General features: G+C 36.6%; 1 protein-coding gene across 2 annotated transcripts; it reads left to right on the plus strand.

Moving 5' to 3' along the window:
• Window positions 1-542: 542 nt before the first annotated feature.
• acp1.S (acid phosphatase 1 S homeolog) lies at window positions 543-16,120 on the plus strand. Of its 2 annotated transcripts, none has more exon segments than NM_001114769.1 (6): window positions 543-618; window positions 2,840-2,913; window positions 8,169-8,282; window positions 11,570-11,631; window positions 14,874-14,979; window positions 15,410-16,120. In NM_001114769.1, coding segments are annotated over 6 exon segments (480 nt in total). In that variant the 5' UTR covers window positions 543-572; the 3' UTR covers window positions 15,488-16,120.
• The last annotated feature ends 1,884 nt before the right edge of the window (window positions 16,121-18,004 follow it).

The following is an 18,004-nucleotide window of genomic DNA, read 5'->3' on the forward strand; positions in this document are numbered from 1 at the left end:
AACGAAATGACGTCACTTTGGTGAATTTTCTCTAGCGTTAGCCGCTTCGCCCTTTAGTAAACTTGCACCATAGTTGCGTCTCCCAGCACAGGTTAAGTCCAAAGCTGACACTGACAAGATGAATGTGTTTATATTTCTGCCATTTATTGGCTCCAATTCAAGTAAATAAAGGGCTTCCCAGCACAGGTTAGGGAAGGGAAGCACATACAACTGTCATTGATGCTGCCAATGACCTTAGCTAAACTGTGAGTGCCCAGAATTCTACGGAACGCCTATTAGGACATCGTCAGGGGGAATGCGTTCCGTACACTTCCGCCCTTTTTCACTCCTTATCTACCCCGACGGCGGCTCCTAAACAACTTTCCCCAACCTCGGTCTCTTCGTAGGATACGAAACTAACCGTTCATCAACTTAAAGTCACGACTTTCTCTCACTGCTGCTCGAATTTCAAACAGGCAAACTGCGTGGCCACCTAAGTGTCATAAAGCGGAAGGCGCGCCGTAAAGCAGGCGGTTCCACCAATAAGTCACTAGAAGAGACAGGAGCTGGAAAGGGGAAATTTACCAAGAGACATGGCGCAGCAGGGGAACGGCAAGTCCGTGTTATTCGTGTGTTTGGGTAAGTGACTGCTGCTGAGCATCGCTGTCGTTGCTGACAGGAATTGACTGAAGCAATCTCGGGGTTTCTGGGAGTTGTAGCTCATTGATTAGAACTGCTGAAGAGCTAACATTCAGGTCAGGGTTGCCAAGCTGGCTCTTTTCCAGCCACATTGGGCTACTAATTTATAACCAAGGCGGGTTTCAAAAGTACAAACTAGCCAAGGTACGGATTTGGGCTACTTTTTTGGGATTTTGGCTGGTTTGTACTTTGGAAACCAGCCTTAGTTTTTTTTACTTGCCCTAATGTGCCAAGCCTGCGTCTCCCAATGCATGTTGGGTAATGTAGTTTTTGTTGAACTGCCAAGTTTAATGTAAGACTACAATACCCAGCATGCAATAGGACTGACTTGTGTAGAAGTCGAGAGTTACCAGATTTTGGGCTCAGTATCCTGTCGCTTTTAAGCATTCCCACATTTTCTGGTGACTTTCCTCAATTTTAGGCAATTCTCGGGCAAAAAATCCAGCTGGCCACCAAAATATCTAGAGGTTGACCTGCTTTACCAATGTTTATTGAAATTGCGTATGTATTAGGGCATACCTCCCAACTGTCCTGTTTTTAGAGGGACAGTCCCCCTTTTGACAGCTCAACCTGTAGTCCCTCATTTGTACTAAACAGTCAGAAAAAGAAACAAAGTTTCTAACTTAATTGGCTTTTGGCAGAGAGCCCAGAACAGCCACAGCAGCAGATAAGATACTTTTGTAACAATTCAAATGTATCTAGATAAGCAAATAAGTAATTGTAACAATATAAACTAACAGGTCCCTTGGGAAAGTTAGACTCACAGCTTAAGGGGCAATTCAACTTCATTGCAATAACTGGGGGGAAAAAAATACAGAAATATGTTCAAACTTTTATAAGCTGCGAAATTTTGTAAAATTAACATGGTAATTTCCGCTATGCGCGGCAACTTTTTTGTCTCTCTATTTCCAAAATGTTGGGAGGTATGATTAGGGCCTTATGGGGCCCCTATACCTCCTCTGTAGTTACGCCCTTGGTGATGGGCGAATCTGTCCCATTATGCTTCGTGGAAAATGTTTAAAAAAAAACGTATTTTCACACATATATCACATATATATTTCTTTTTAAGACTTGTTTTTTTTCACTGCGCATATTGTGCTACTTTTGAAGTGCATTTGGCTAGTTTTAGGCTGGTTTTGTAGCTGGTTTTGATAATTAGGCCAGTCAATCCTGATTCAGGTTGCACGTCCGTATGTGGGCAGGGGTGTTTACGTGGGGTGCTGCTGGTACACTTCTGCGCTAGGATCCAGTCTTGCTAATGGGCTGACTTATACTTAGGTGCAACCATACATTACCAATGTTTGCCTATATTTCCCATCATGGCCATCTATCACGTGCCAATGCAGGCTCAGTAATTCAGGCGCAGACTCTAAACTGTTACAATTTGGCAACATTTAGTTGATACATTTCTCAGCAGCATCTTTGGAGTATTAGCAACTATTGTATCCATTCTAACGGCAGCCCGTAATGAAACCCAGAGATTCTGCTCAGCAGGGACAAAGATAAGAAATGTATCAACTAAATGTATCAATTTAAAACAGTTTACAGGGTCGGCGACCCCCCCAGGGCTGCTTTAGAAGGTGAAAAATGACACTTTACGCTTCAATATTAGAAAAACACATAGAAAATAGAAGGTAATTGGAAAAAGTTGTTATTTCTGGTGATCTATCTGAAAACAACTAGTTGTTTGAAGGTGAACCACCCCTTTAAGATACTATTCTGCACTATTACCATGTAATGACATATAACGTGGGAAACAGATAAATGTACCTTCTATGTTGCAGGATACAAGTGGGCTATACTATACAATAACTGGCGTGGGGGTTCCTAATACAGCCGTCATTGTTTATCAGTGTGAATGCATAGTTTGTCTGAAACTCTAATATGTCTAAATTAGGTTTGTTTCCTCTAGTCATACGGAGCGTAGTATGGATAATTCACATTTACAAGTTTGGTCTTGTTTTTAGTGCCAAAAACAGATCATGGCAGGGAGAGGCGTTTTACACAAACTAAAGATCTACAGAACATAGAAGTTGTCATTCGAAAGCTGCAAATATAAATACTGAGGACCATTAGCATTATATAATACCTTTGAATGAATTTATTAAAGCTTTTTGTGTCCTATTTATTTTCTAATCATGAAAACCTGATTTTTCTTTAGGTAATATCTGTCGATCTCCAATAGCTGAAGCTGTTTTTCAGAAGTTGGTAACTGACGCAGGAATATCTAAAGAGGTAAGTCCTTTAGAAGATTTACATTCGGAGGCTCTGCCTATTACGTTCTCAGTATTTCTGGTATTTCCTTGGATATGAAAGTGTGAGAAGGTTTAGGATTGTTTTTGACAGGGAGTAGATGTTTATGCATATAACATAGGCAGTTATTGTAGCGTTGTTTATTTCAAGGGTAACGCGTGTTGACGTTTAGTCATCACACGGGCGTTATAAGCTGTAACTTGAAGTTCTGCAACCGGTGCTGATCTGTGTGTCTTGTCTTTTGTGTTTTGTGCTCAAAGTAAGAAAAAGTGACGGCAGCCACCCAGGACATTTTGACATTCGGGGCAGATTTATTAAAGGGGTGGTTCACCTTTAAATTAAAGGAAAACTATACCCCCAAACAATGTAGGTCTCTATAAAAAGATATTGCATAAAACAGCTCATGTGGTAAACCCTGCTTCATGTAAATAAACCATTTTCATAATAATATACATTTTAGTAGTATGTTCCATTGGCTAATCCTAAATAGAAAATTGCCATTTTAAAAAATAAGGGCCTACCCCCTGGGATCGTACGATTCACTGTGCGCACAAACATGCAAACAAACCATACTTGTTAGGTCACATGAGCCAATTAACAGACAGAGTTCTGTCTTTTGCTTCCAGACTTCTTCCTGTTACAGTTAGAGCTGCAGTATTTCTGATCAGGTGATCTCTGAGACAGCACAGAGACCATCACAAAATGGTGGTTTAAGGCAAGAGATGTAAAAGGGCATGATTTACTTAAATAAATATTCCAGTTTGATAATATTCTTTAATATGCCACTAATATGATATAAACTATATGTTGCTTAAGTTTTAAGCTTATAGTTTTCCTTTAACTTTTCATATAGAATGTCTAATTCTAAGCAACTTTTCAATTGACCTTCATTATTTGTTTTTTTTATAGTTTTTGAATTGTTTGCCTGACTCTTTCCAGCTTTCAAATTGGGGTCCCTGACCCCATCTAAAAAACAAATGCTCTGTAAGGCTACAAATGTATTGTTACTTTTTATTCCTCATCTTTCTATTCAGGCCTCTTCTATTCATATCCCAGTCTTTCATTAAAATCAGTGCACGGTTGCTAGGGTAATTTGGACCCTAGCAACCAGATTGCTGAAATTGCAAACTGGAGAGCTGCTGAATAAAAAGCTAAGTAAAAAAAAACACAAATAATAAAAAAATAAAAACCAATTGCAAATTGTCTCAGAATATCCTCTCTACATCATACAAAAGTTAATCGAAAGGTGAACAACCCCTTTAAGGGTCGAATTGAAAATTTGAATTCTGATTTTCAATTTTTTTTTTTTTGTCAAAGCTCTAAAATTTGAATTGTGAATTATCCAAACTCGATTCGAATTTGTATTTCGAGATTTATCAAACCTATTCCCTGGGAATAACTCAAATTCGACTATTCTCCACCTAGAACCTACTGAGTTCATGTATAAGTCAATGGGAGATGTTCAGTAACCAATTTGAAAATGTTAAAGGGGTTGTTCACCTTCAAACAACTAGTTGTTTTCAGTTAGATCACCAGAAATAACAACTGTTTCCAATTTCATTCTATTTTCTATGTGTCACCGTTTTTCTAATGAATTGTAAAGTGTCATTTTTTCCCCTTCTAAAGCAGCTCTAGGAGGGGGGTCACCGACCCTTTAAACTGTTCTAAATTGATACATTTAGTTGATACATTTCTTATCTTTGTCCCTGCTGAGCAGAATCTCAGGGTTTCCTTACAGGCAGCTGTTAGAATTAATACAATAGTTGCTAATACTCCAGAGATGCTGCTGAGAAATGTGTCAACTAAATGTTGTAAAACTGTAACAGTTCAGAATCTGCACCTGAATTACTGAGCCAGAGACGGACATAACTTTAAACTTAGATTTTGTAAAAAAAATAAAGTAATTGAAAAAAATCTTTATTTCTGGGGAACAATCTGAAAACAACTGAACTGAAAAAAGTGTTTGGAAGATGGAACAAACTCGATTCGAGTTTAGTCTAATTCCATTCGAGTTTTCGGGTCGGTAATATTCATTTGAATTTTAGATATTCGGTCTTATTCTCAAACAACCTCCCAATCGAAGTTGAGTATATTCTAATTTATTAGAGTTAAAAAAAAAAATATTCGAAATTCGACCTTTGATAAATGTGTCTCCCAATGTTGACTCTAAGCGGCAGCCAAAGCATTGTGTGTTCCATAAACCACAAAGGGGAACAAAAACTTTTTAACAAAATGAATTGATGCAAACTTCAGGAAATCCACAAACTGTGCAGTGCCAGTTACGTTGTGTAAGCCACCATTTTTCTTTTTTCTTTATTTAAACTTATCAAAGTTTCTAACATTGTCAACATTTATGCACAGTGTAAAATTTCTTTAATGCATGTAATTGCCCATTTTCCCGTAACACTATGAAAGCATCATGAGATCTTCTTGTGATTTCTGGGCATCTCAAAACATATAATGTATGTAATGGATTAGGAATGGGAATATGCTTATTTAACTATTCTTTCCTATAGTGTGAAGACAGCTGATCTAGTTTAAATGAAGTTGGGCTTCTGTCCCAGTCTCACCTCTCACTGTTTATTATTTTACCAATATATGACCACCTTAAAAAAGAAAGCCAACATCAAAGCTAGAGAAAGTAGGGCTTATTAAAGAACCTAAATCGCCATGCTTTTACCAATAGTACTGCTATTAATTCTTAGAATTCCAGCCTTATTGCAGGCACTTGTGTGGTGTTTATATAAATGGCCTGTAGATGTCACTGTGCTCAAGACTGATACTGTGAATACTTTCTATACGTTTTGTGGTGTTAGAGTTGCTTACTGTTGTGTTATGGCTGCACTGTAGCATCCTCTGCTACCAAAACATAACAACTTGCTAAATGGAGTTTATCTCAGATTGCAGCTAATTCACTAATACAGATGCAAAATGTTTTTTGTTTTTTTTTTTTAAACGGCATTTTGTATGCAAATGTCATCACTTCTGTCACTTTGTATTTTGTTGTCATAATGGATGATAACAAGTGAATCGAACAAATATTATCAGGAAAAATAATTTTGTTTAATACCATTTTTAAGTACTAAGGGCCACCCCCAGCGATCCTACAATTCACAATGCACACAAATAAACCAAGGACACACATACATGTTAGGTCACATGAGTCAATTGTTGAAAAAAGTCAACATAATGATAGCACATTTTGCACCCTGAATGCCTGGAGGATGGATCATTTAAAGGGCATGTAAAGGCAAAAAAATAAAATCCAATTACTTTCTTTAATGAAAAAGAAACCTATCTCCAATATACTTTAATTAAAAAAATATGTACGGTACCATTTTTATAAGAAACCTGACTGTATGCAGTGAAATTCTCCCTTCATTTACTTCTGTGGATAGGAATTGTCAGAAGGTCCCTAACTGCTGAGCAGGGAAACAATCATACTTATGAACAGCAGGGGGAACACCGCCTTACTTCCCAGCCATGCAGAAGTCGAGCAGCTTTATTTGTTTCCCTGTAGAGCAGTCGGCGACTGTGTAGAGATTTGTATTGGATTTTATTTTGGCTTTACAACCCCTTTACTGTTTCCAACTCCAGCTGTAGGGACAAAGATCACAGAGCCAGATTTAAACAGATAAACTGGGATTCTATTTGGAGGATTATTTTGCTGCAGCCACTGGTTCTGGAGAGTTGGAGAAAGTTTGTATTAAACAATACAAAAACTATAAAATCCACATTAGATTATATGACCACACAGGACCTATTGCAGTTTTTATATTGTGATTATTAATCAGTCTTGCTGTATCGGCTTCTGGCAGATATTATTTGACTTGTGCTGTTTTGATAATTGATGATGATCCCTAATCAGCCCAGAACACACTGAGCATGTGCACAGTCTTAGTCTTGCAGAAATGTTTAACAAAGTCACAAGATGATGACCCCCTGTGGCCAACTTTAAAAAGCATAATTCATTTGTTTGATTAGGCTTGTGGTGCCATAAATTCATCTTTATGTTTAGCATACAAAATACAGCATTTATAGCCTTATTCTATTTTAGACTTTACTTCCCCTTTAAGAAAGTAGCCCTATGCTATAGTGGTACATCAGGCTCATTTCGAATTTTAAAGGAAAACTATACCCCCCCAAACAATTTAGGTTTCTATAAAAAGATATTGCATAAAACAGCTCATGTGTAAAACCCTGCATCATGTAAATAAACCATTTTCATAAGAATATACTTTTCCAGTAGAATGTGCCATTGGGTAATCATAAATAGAAAATTGCCATTTTAAAAAATAAGGGCCGCCCCCTGGGATCGTACAATTCACTGTGCACACTCACAAACCAACAAACCATACTTGTTAGGTCACATGAGCCAATTGATAGACAGAATTGTGTCTTTTGCTTTCACACTTCTTCCTGTTACAGTTAGAGCTGCAATATTTCTGGTCAGGTGATCTCTGAGGCAGCACACAGACCATCACAAAATGGGGGTTCAAGGCAAGAGATGTAAAAGGACAATATTTACTTAAATATATAGACCAGTTTGGTTAGATTCTTTAATATGCCACTTAATATAAACTATCTGTTACTTAAATGTTCATTTTGGGGGTATAGCTTTCCTTTAATCCCCCAATTCGAAATTGAGATTTATCACACATCGTCCACGAAAACCATTCTAATTTGAATATTCACCACCTAAAACCTGCCGAGTTAATTTACAAATCAATGGCAGAGGTCTGTTGACCTATTTGAAGGTGTTCATATGCTTCCTGACATCGAGTTTTTTTTTTTTTTTTGGAGGAAAGTTCGATTAGAATATTCGAATCTAATATGATTAGAATTTTTTGGTCTTTCCCATTCGATAGGATTTCAGGCAAGCAAATTTTTTCATAAATAATCTCCCAGTCGAGTTGTGAGTAAATTCAAATTTATTAAGAGCAATTAACATGCATTCGAAATTCGACCTTGGATTAATAACCCCCTTTTATATGTGGCTCTTCTGCAGTATAAAGGACCTTGCCTCGGTCAAAGGGAAGGCAATGGAATACATTTCTTGTCTTTTTGTTCTAGTGGACTGTAGACAGTGCAGCAACGTCTACATATGAAATCGGAAACCCACCAGATTATCGAGGACAAGCCTGCATGAAGAAGCATGGCATACCAATGAGCCACACAGCCAGGCAGGTACTGTACCACCATTTAATTCTAAAAGTCCATTTTGTCTTTTGTTGCAGTGGTCCATAGACAGCGCTGCAACTTCAGATTGGAATGTGGGTTCTTCCCCAGATTCACGGGCCCTAAAGTGCTTAAAAAGCCACAGTATCGAAACATCTCATAGAGCACAACAGGTATAAGACCGCATCATTTATTCTCCATTCTGCATATTTTAGACTGCTCTTTTTAAAGGTTCACATGAAAACACGAAAAGGCTTCACATGTTGTTTATGGCTGTCTGGTATATGTAAGAAGATATATGAAAACTAATACAAGATCTCATACAGGTATGGGACCTGTTATCCAGAATGCTCGGGATCTGGGGGGTTCTGTATAAGGGGTCATTTCGATCTCCGTACCTTAAAGACATACTGACACCAGAAATTAATTACAAAAGCAGAGCTATCCGTGAAAAACGATCAACATGAGCTATAAGGTAACTTGTGATGTACATCCATATTTTGCATAATGTTTTTTTAGTGTCAGTATCACTTTAAGTCTCCTAAAAACTAATTTGGACATGAATTAAACCCAATAGGATTGTTTTACCTCAATAAGGATTAGTTATATCTGTTAGGATCAAGGATTACATAAAAAAAAAAGAAAAAGTAAATCAACTGTACAAATTTGAATTATTTGATTAAAACGGCATCAATGGAAGATGGCTTTCTAGATAAAGGATCTCGAGTTAACTGTTCCCATACCTGAACTGTAAAGTTTTTCAACCTTGGAGTGTGTAGTATATTTTACTACAGGTATGGGACCTGTTATCCAGAATGCTCAGAACCTGGGGTTGTCCATATAACGGATCTTTCTGTAATTTGGATCTCCATTCCTTAAAGCTACCAGAAAATCATGGAAACATTAAAGTTATACTGTCATGGGGAAAAAAAAGGTTTTCAAAATGAATCAGTTAATAGTGCTGCTCCAGCAGGCTTCTGGTCTGAAATCCATTTCTCAAAAGAGCAAACAGATTTTTTTATATTCAATTTTGAAATCTGACATGGGGTTAGACATATTGTCAATTTCCCAGCTGCCCCAAGTCAGGTGACTTGTGCTCTGATAAACTTCAATCACTCTTTTCTGCTGTACTGCAAGTTGGAGTGATATCACCCCCGAGCAGCTAAACAAAAGAGCAATGGGTAACCAGATAGCAGCTCCCTAACACAAGATAACAGCTGCCTGGTAGATCTAAGAACAACACTCAATAGTAAAAACCCATGTCTCACTGAGACACATTCGGTTACACTGAGAAGGAAAAACAGCAGCCTGCCAGAAAGCATTTCTCTCCTAAAGTGCAGGCGCAAGTCACATGACCAGGGGCAGCTGGGAAATTGACAAAATGTCCAGCCCCATGTCAGATTTCAAAATTAAATATAAAAAAATCTGTTTGCTCTTTTGAGAAATGGATTTCAGTGCAGAATTCTGCTGGAGTAGCAGTATTTACTGATGCGTTTTGGAAAAAACGTGTTTTCCGATGACAGGATCACTTTAAATAAAGCGAATAGACCGGTTTTGCTTCTAATAAGGATTAAATATTGGATATAAATCACACATTATTTTTGATAGTAGTCAGTACAAAAGTGTAACAAATCTTAGGTGCTTGTAGAACTCACCGGTTATGAAGGGAGGTCCAGGTGCACCGCCCTGAACCCTCAGCTATATACCACCGTATAAAGAATAAGGGCAGGCACTAGCAGAGACCAGTCTTCCAGGCAGGCTTGTCAAAACATAAACTAGTTTATTGTAGAACTCAAGAATACAACCTCAAGCCTTACGCGTTTCGTATCTCTCAGATACTTAATCATGGGCTATCCTTGAGATCTACAATAAACTACTTTATGTTTTGACCAGCCTGCCTGGGAGACTGCTCTCTGCTAGTGCCTGCCCTTTTTCTTTATAAGGATTAATTATATCTTAGTTGGGATAAAGTACCATTTACTGTTTTATTAGTACAGAGAAAAAGGAAATCATTTTAAAAAATCTGGATTATTTGATTATAATGGAGACTATGGGAGACGGCCTTCCTGTAATTTGGAGTTTTCTGGATAATGGGTTTCTGGATAATGGTTCCCATACCTGGAAAAAAGCACATCATGGCAATAGTCTATGTATTCTAGAAGTGCATCACTGTGGCCATCAGCCTGCCCATAAACTCCACAGACTTCCTTGTACCAAATTATCTGATGTGTAAAAAAAAAAAAAAAAATGTCAACATTAAATAAACCCAATAGTTTGGTTTTGCTTCGGATAAGGATAGGGATGCACCGAATCCAGGATTGGGTTCAGGATTTGGCCTTTTTCAGCACGATTTGTTTTCGTCAGAATCCTTTTGCCCGGCTGAACCGACTCCTAATTTGCAATGCAAATTAGGGGCAAGGAGGGAAGTTGCGTGACTTTTTGTCACAAAACAAGGAAGTAAAAAAATAAGTTTTCCCCTTCCCACCCCTAATTTGCATATGCAAATTAGGATTTGGTTCACTATTCGGCCGAATCTTTCGCAAAGGATTCGGGGGTTCAGCCGAATTCAAAATAGTTTGGATAAAGTATAAGGTACTGTTTTTTGTCTATGGGAGACAGTCTTTCCGTAATTCAGAGTTTTCTCAATAATAGGTTTACGGATAACTGATCCCATACCTGTGCCTACAATATACCAACAGTGTCCCTGCCTAGCTGCATTAGCTTTAAATGCCTGAAGCCTTTTCATGAATTTTTCAGTGGCCCTTTAAGCAGTATTGTTTAATATTTCTATCATTATTACGTCTTGTATTTCTATCTACATTCAGCTTTGTTCTTGCTCTAATATCTTGGGCTCTGTAAGCTTGGAAATATTGTTAGGGGGCAGAAGTTGTTATCCTTTCCATAGAAAGCCTGGTTAAGAGGGCAGATATGTCTTCATATGTAAAGTTAAAATTTAGACAAGGTAGCCAAAAATGTCATATATAAAAGCTGGAGTGACTAGGTGTGTAACATAATAGCCGAAACACTACTTCCTGTTTTTCAGCTCTCTAACTCTGAGTTAGTCAGTGACTATAAGGGGGGGCGACATGGGACATAACTCTTCAGAGAGTTTGCAAGTGATCCTCAGCATTCAGCTCAGATTCAAAAGCAACAGATTTGACCCATGTGCCCCCCTCAAGTTACTGCCTGGTAACCAATTAGTGTAAACCGAGAGAGCTGCAAAGCAGGAAGTAGGGTTCTGTCTATTATGTTAGACATCCGCTCACTCCAGCCTTTATACATTAAATTTTTGGTTTAAAACATTTCTTATTTAACACAGCCTATCTATTTAACCCTGTTTTTATTTTTATACTGAACAATTCCTTTAACACAAGTGATAAAAAACAATAGTATAGATACTACAGGGTTTTCTCTCTCTGCTGTAAAGACTTGTCTCATAGAATGTTTCTCTCTTATACAGATTACAAGAGATGACTTTCTTTCTTATGACTATATTCTGTGCATGGATGAAAGTAATCTACAGTGAGTAAAGAGAATAAATTACCTAACTGCATATAGATACATCATGTTGCATATGCCAAGCTTTGTTCTCTGGCCAGCTAACACGAATAGTAATGGGCGAATTTCTCCCATCTCCTAAAATTCGTGAATTTTCTGCAAAATTCGCGAAACGGCAAAAAATTCACCAAAAAATCGTGAAATCAGAAACGTTAACGGAAAAATCGTGGAATTCTAATAATTTCACAATAAAACGTAAAAATCTGAAATTTTCACGAAAAAAATTGTGAAAATCGGACATTTTCAAGAAAAATCATGAAAATCGGAAATTAACACTGGCGAACTTTCGTGGGAGATTCGCATATTTATTTGCCGGCGGCGAAATGCGGAAATTCACCGCAAATTTGTGCCAAGTGAATTTATTCTCCCATCACTTAACACAAACTCTATGCTCTATGCATATTATTCCAGATTCTATAGCAAACGGATATGTTGAAGTAGATGCTTTTTATATTCCCTGTATTATGCATGTGTTATACAAGTATGATGCTTGGGACCTGGGGTTTTCCAGATAACGTATCTTTCCGTAATTTGGATCTTCACACCTTAAGGGGCAGATTTATCAAAGGTCGAAGTGAAAATTTGAATTAAAAAAAAAAATCGAATTTCGAACTAATTTTTGTGTACTTCAACTAGGGAATAGTCCAAATTCGATTCAAATTTGAAAACAATTTAGAAAATTCGAATATCGAAATTTAAAAATTCGACTTCGACCATTCGCCATCTAAAACCTCCTGAATTGCTGTTTTAGCCTATGGGGGACCTCCTACAACCTATTTGGAGTCAATTTGTGGAATTTGAATCGAATTGCGATCTTTGATTTGAATTTAATTTAAAACGGACCTATTCCCCCGGAAAAAAATTGAGTTTTTTTTTTTTTGGATACATTTCGATTGGTCTTTTTTTAATTCGAATTTTCGAAGTTATGGGAGTTCAAAAAAAACTTCAAAATTCGACCTTTGATAAATCTGCCCCTTAGTCTATTAGAAAATCATGTAAACGTTAAATAAACCCAATAGGCCGTTTTGCTTCCAATAAGGATTAATTATATCTAAGTTGGGATCAAGAACAAGGTACAGGTATGGGACCTGCGGATCTTTCTGTGATTTGGATCTTCACACCTTAAATCTACTAAAAAAATCATGTAAACATTAAATAAGCCTGATATGCTGGTTTTGCTTCCACTAAGGATTAATTATATTTTAGTTGGAATCAAGTACAAGATATTGTTTTATTATTACAGAGAAAAAGGAAATAATTGTTAAAATTTTGAATTATTTGAATAAAATTGAGTCTCTGGGAGAAGGTCCTTTGGTAATTCGGAGCTTTTTAGATAACGGGTATTCCAGATCCCATACCTGTACTGTTATTATTACAGAGAAAAAGGAAATCATTTTTAAAAATCTGGTTTATTTAATATAATGGAGTCTAAGGAAGACGACCTTTCCGTAATTCGGAGCTTTCTGGATAGCGAGTTTCTGGATAACGGATCCCATACCTGTACTAGCAGCTTTCCTGCTGACCAATTTATTTAATTCATTCATCTCTTTATCCTATAGAATCATAGATTATTACTCTACACGTATCACATTTTGCAGTTTGCTCTGTGTGCTCCCACAATTCCAAGGGGTTGTTTATCAAAGGTCGAATTTCAAATTGATGGGGGGGGCGAATTATGTTGCACCTGGTAAATATGGCAGGTGCAAAGAGTAGACTTATGGGCAGATTAATTAAAGGTAGAATTTCGACTATGTGAACTTTTTTTTACTCTAATAAAATTGAATGTCATCACAACTCGAATGGGAGGTTATGAAAAAATTCAAACATCTAAAATTTGATCGAATGGGAATGGCCCAAAAATTTGTGTAATTGAATACGAATGAAACTTAAATCCAATTTTTATCCGGAAAAAACTTGAATGTCAGGAAGTCCATTAACATATTCAATTGGGTCAACAGTCCTCTGCCATTAATTTATACTTGAATTTAACAAGTTTTAGGTGGTGGAATAGTATAATTTGAATTATCCCCAGGGTATAGGTTTGATAAATCTCGAAATTCAAATTAAATTCAAATTGAGTTTGGATAATTCACAACTCGAATTTGAGAGCTTTGACAAAAAAAAAAAAATCAATTTGAAAATCCAAATTTTCAATTCGACCCTCAATAAATCTGCCCCTGAAAGTCAAAATGTCCTGGGTGGCTGCAGTCACTTAATTTGAGCACAAAACATTTCGTCATGTTTTAAGTGGTGAATATTCACATTGGAACTGTTTCCGTGGTCGAGGTATCTCACATCTGAATTTGCATTTGAGATTAAAATTCAAATGGATGAATTTTGACACACAAAAAATTAGAAAATTTAAATTTACTATTCGCCACTTAATAAATCTGCCCCTGAATGCTGAGATTTAGTAGTTGAAATCTGTGAAAGTAATGGAGATCAGAAAAACAAATGGAGATTGTTAATAAAACTGGCAAAAGAAGGAAGATCTGAAATATCTGCTTTATTTAAAACTTCTTTATTTATATACAGTAATCAGAAAGAAGGAAATATTCATTTGATACCCAACAAAGGGATTTTAACTCTGTACACTGGAGTTTTCCAACATTCTGTATGGAAAACAAGAGAACCACAGGACTGGCTTCTTTATTTATAAGAATTAGAACTGTTGCCAGGTTCGAGGTGTGATAAATTTCACATTCTAATTTACATTCGAGTTGGTGCTTTTAAATTCAAATTGAGTTTTGACACACAAAAAAATTTGAAAATTCAAGTTTACCAATCAAATCCTAATAAATCAGCCCCCAAGTCTCTTACACCAGCCACGTAAAGTGACACTCTAAGAAAGCAAATTTGTTGACAAGAATATTTGTGAACCAGACATATTTTCTTTTATTCGATTATTTATTGTATTGTGACTGCATCTATTGATGGTATTGGGGGTTCGGAGCAAAAAAACTCTGAAAACTCCGAAAAAAATCACAGTTTTTCCGGAAAACTCTGAACAATTCTGAGTTTTCTGGGAAAGCTCAGATGTTTTCGGGGTTTTTTCTTCATAAATAAAGTCCATTCGGGAATTTAGAGTTGCTCGAAGTTGGATGTTAGAAATACTGAGATAAATTCGGACCTTGATAAATAACCCCCATAGAGTATCCCCGCCAAGCTGTGATTTAATATTTTTATCGTCTGTGTTTATGTTGTAGAGATCTGAAGAGAAGAGGTAGCCAGGTGCAGAACTGCAAAGCTAAAATCGAACTGCTTGGTAGCTATGACCCACAAAAACAGCTTATTATCCAGGATCCCTACTATGTAAGTTTTGTACTTTTTTTATTTATTACTATTTGCTTATAAAAGCAGACGCATTCTACATTCCTATATAAAGGTGTTTTTGAGATAGAGAATCCCAAGAGCATACAGTTAGGATAGTACTGGGGTACAGGAAGAATGTATAAAAGCTGGCAAGTTCATGTAAAAGTCAGTGGAAGTTTGAATTTTAAACTATTTTTCAATTCCAAATTGAAAAAAAAAATATTAAAATTTAATTAAAACTTAGCAAAGTCACTGGATATGAAAGGCAGAATGTGAGTGTGCTGCATTCCAGGTTTTTTTTTTCATAAATGTTTTTAATTAAATAAAAGCTCAGATTAAAATTTTGATAAATCTACCCCTTCGGGTGTAAAGTATTAAATGAATAAATATAAAAATGCATTCAAAAATATCTTGTTTATTTTGTTTTCAGGGTAGAGATGAAGATTTTGAGACTGTTTATCAGCAATGTATCCGATGCTGTAAATCGTTTTTGGAGAAGTCCTCTTAGCCATGAAGAAATAAACGAGATTAAAGACTAATCTGCCTCTCATTTATTCTCTGGTCTTTCACAATATTCATCTTTTAAGGGGGTTATTTATCAAGGTCCGAATTTTTCGAAGTATTTCTAACAAAATAAAAATCCGATCAATTCTGACTGCCCGAATGGACCTTATTTATCATTAAAAATGTCTGATAAAATTGGGTCGTGCAAAAATCCGATAACTTCAAAGCTTTGCCCAAAAGTATGAATTCTTCCTACTTTTCCGCAAATACTACGAATGTTTGAGTTTTCAGACTTTTTGGTCCAAAATCCCCAAAATTATTAGATGTCCGTACGGACAGCAACGCAGACACTGGGACCTTCCCCTTTGACTTATACACGACCTCGAGAGCTTTGAGATGCCGGACTTTTAAGACCATCATGCTGTAATAAATTCCGAAAAATTAGTCGTTTTATTTTATAGTCTGAAAACCACAAATTATTCCAATTTCGGATAGTTGGAGCATAATAAATACCCCCCTTAGTGTTTTCCATACAGAATGTTGTAAAACTCCAGTGCACTGAGTTAGTTTCCCTCTGTTGGGCATCCAATTAATATTTCCTTCTTTGTGATTATTTAAATAAAGAAGTTTTAATAAAGCAGACCTTTTTGATCATCCTTCTTTTGCCAGTTTTATAAACAATCGCCTTTTTTTTTAATACTTTCATAGATTTCTAAACCTCCGCATTGTCTTCTCTCTAAACAAAATCTATGTCCCAAAACCCGTCATTCGTTAAAAATATTACGTTTTATTAAATGTTACATCATATCAGATTAAAATGAGTAGAAATGACCTACCTTATGCGTTTCATACCCTCCGGTACTTAAAGGAAAACTATGCCCCCCCAAACAATGTAGGTCTCTATAGAAAGATATTGCATAAAACAGCTCATACAGTATGTAAAATCCTGCTTCATGTAAATAAACCATTTTCATAATAATATACTTTTCTAGTAGTATGTGCCATTGGGTAATCATAAATAAAAAATTGCCATTTTAAAAAATAAGGGCCGCCCCTTGGGATCGTAGGATTCACTGTACTCACAAACATACCAACAAACCATACATGTTAGGTCACATGAGCCAATTAACAGACAGAGTTGTGCCTTTTGCTTCCTCACTTCTTCCTGTTACAGTTAGAGCTGCAGTATTTCTGGTCAGGTGATCTCTGAGGCAGCACAGAGACCATCACGAAATGGTGGCTCAAGGCAAGAGATGTAAAAGGGCAATATTTACTTAAATATATATTCCAGTTTGGTAAGATTCTTTAATATGCCACTTAATATGATATGAACTATCTGTTGCTGAAGTGTTCATTTTGGGGGTATAGTTTTCCTTTAATCGTGCACCTGCCATCTTTACCAGGTGCAACATCATTTGAGACCCCCACACACACGTCGAAGTAACAAGCATGCGCCATTTTTAAACCGCATTTGGAGCCAGGAATACTGCTCAAGGCTATAGAGAATTGATCTACTATGAACTCACCCTTTCTGCAATGTTTCTCTCTAAATGAGGAAATTTGTTTGAGATCACCCTATTTTAAGGCAGCAGGAACAATATAAAGTGATAGCAGTATCTGGGACCACCAAAAAGCTCTGCAAACCCATTTTTTATAAGTGTTCTTGCTAAAGAAATATTCTTTAATTGCACCTTTCCTTGTTCCTTTAATTAATGGGATTTTGGCATAACTGTGTGACTGCAACTTTTCTAGCGGTCATAAATGACCCCCTACAATGTAATTTGCGGAAGTGTCTCCTTTAACTCATTATTTCACTTAATTCAAAAATAATGTGGTAACTGAATTAAAATAGTAACGTTCTCGTTGATCGACCGTTTCAGTAATTTTGTTAAATTCTCCAAATATACAAACGTAGATATTTCTTTGGTCACTACTTATATTGCCAACGAATTCTTTACCCCCAAGAAGGAAGTAATGGTTTTCGCGAATTAAAAAAAAAATGGTTTTGCATTCAAATGAATATAATCAGTTCCCTTTTTGATAATAGTTTATACAGGAGCAGTGACCAGCTCCATGTTGTAGCTCCCAACCTTTTCCAACTATAGTCAAGTGATCCCAGTGGTGGCCAATAAAAGGGCAACCATGTTTGGAAGTTGTAATCTTGAAAGCAGTGAGTAAACTGCAGGTAAAACGTAGTCCCTGTGTAAAACGTATAATGAAGCAATAGAATTCTTAATGAATCAGATGCAAGTTGAGTACAGATATGGGATGACTTTGACGTAATTGGCCATCTTAAATATATTGCAATATATGGACAAACAATCCCTGTTTTTTTAAAAGGGATTGTTTTAGTAGCTTAAAGGAGAAACAAACCCTTTACCAAAAAAAAACCCTGTGATTTTTGCATTCAGAGTTGTGTACTGTATATTGTGAGTGGGTCCCTAAGCTCAGTAAGTGACAGCAGCACAGAGCATGTGCAGTGAATCAGCAGAAAAGAAGATGGGGAGCTACTGGGGCATCT

The sequence above is a fragment of the Xenopus laevis genome, chromosome 5S (assembly GCF_017654675.1).
Source record: "Xenopus laevis strain J_2021 chromosome 5S, Xenopus_laevis_v10.1, whole genome shotgun sequence".
In the NCBI taxonomy this organism is placed as follows: Eukaryota; Metazoa; Chordata; class Amphibia; order Anura; family Pipidae; genus Xenopus; species Xenopus laevis.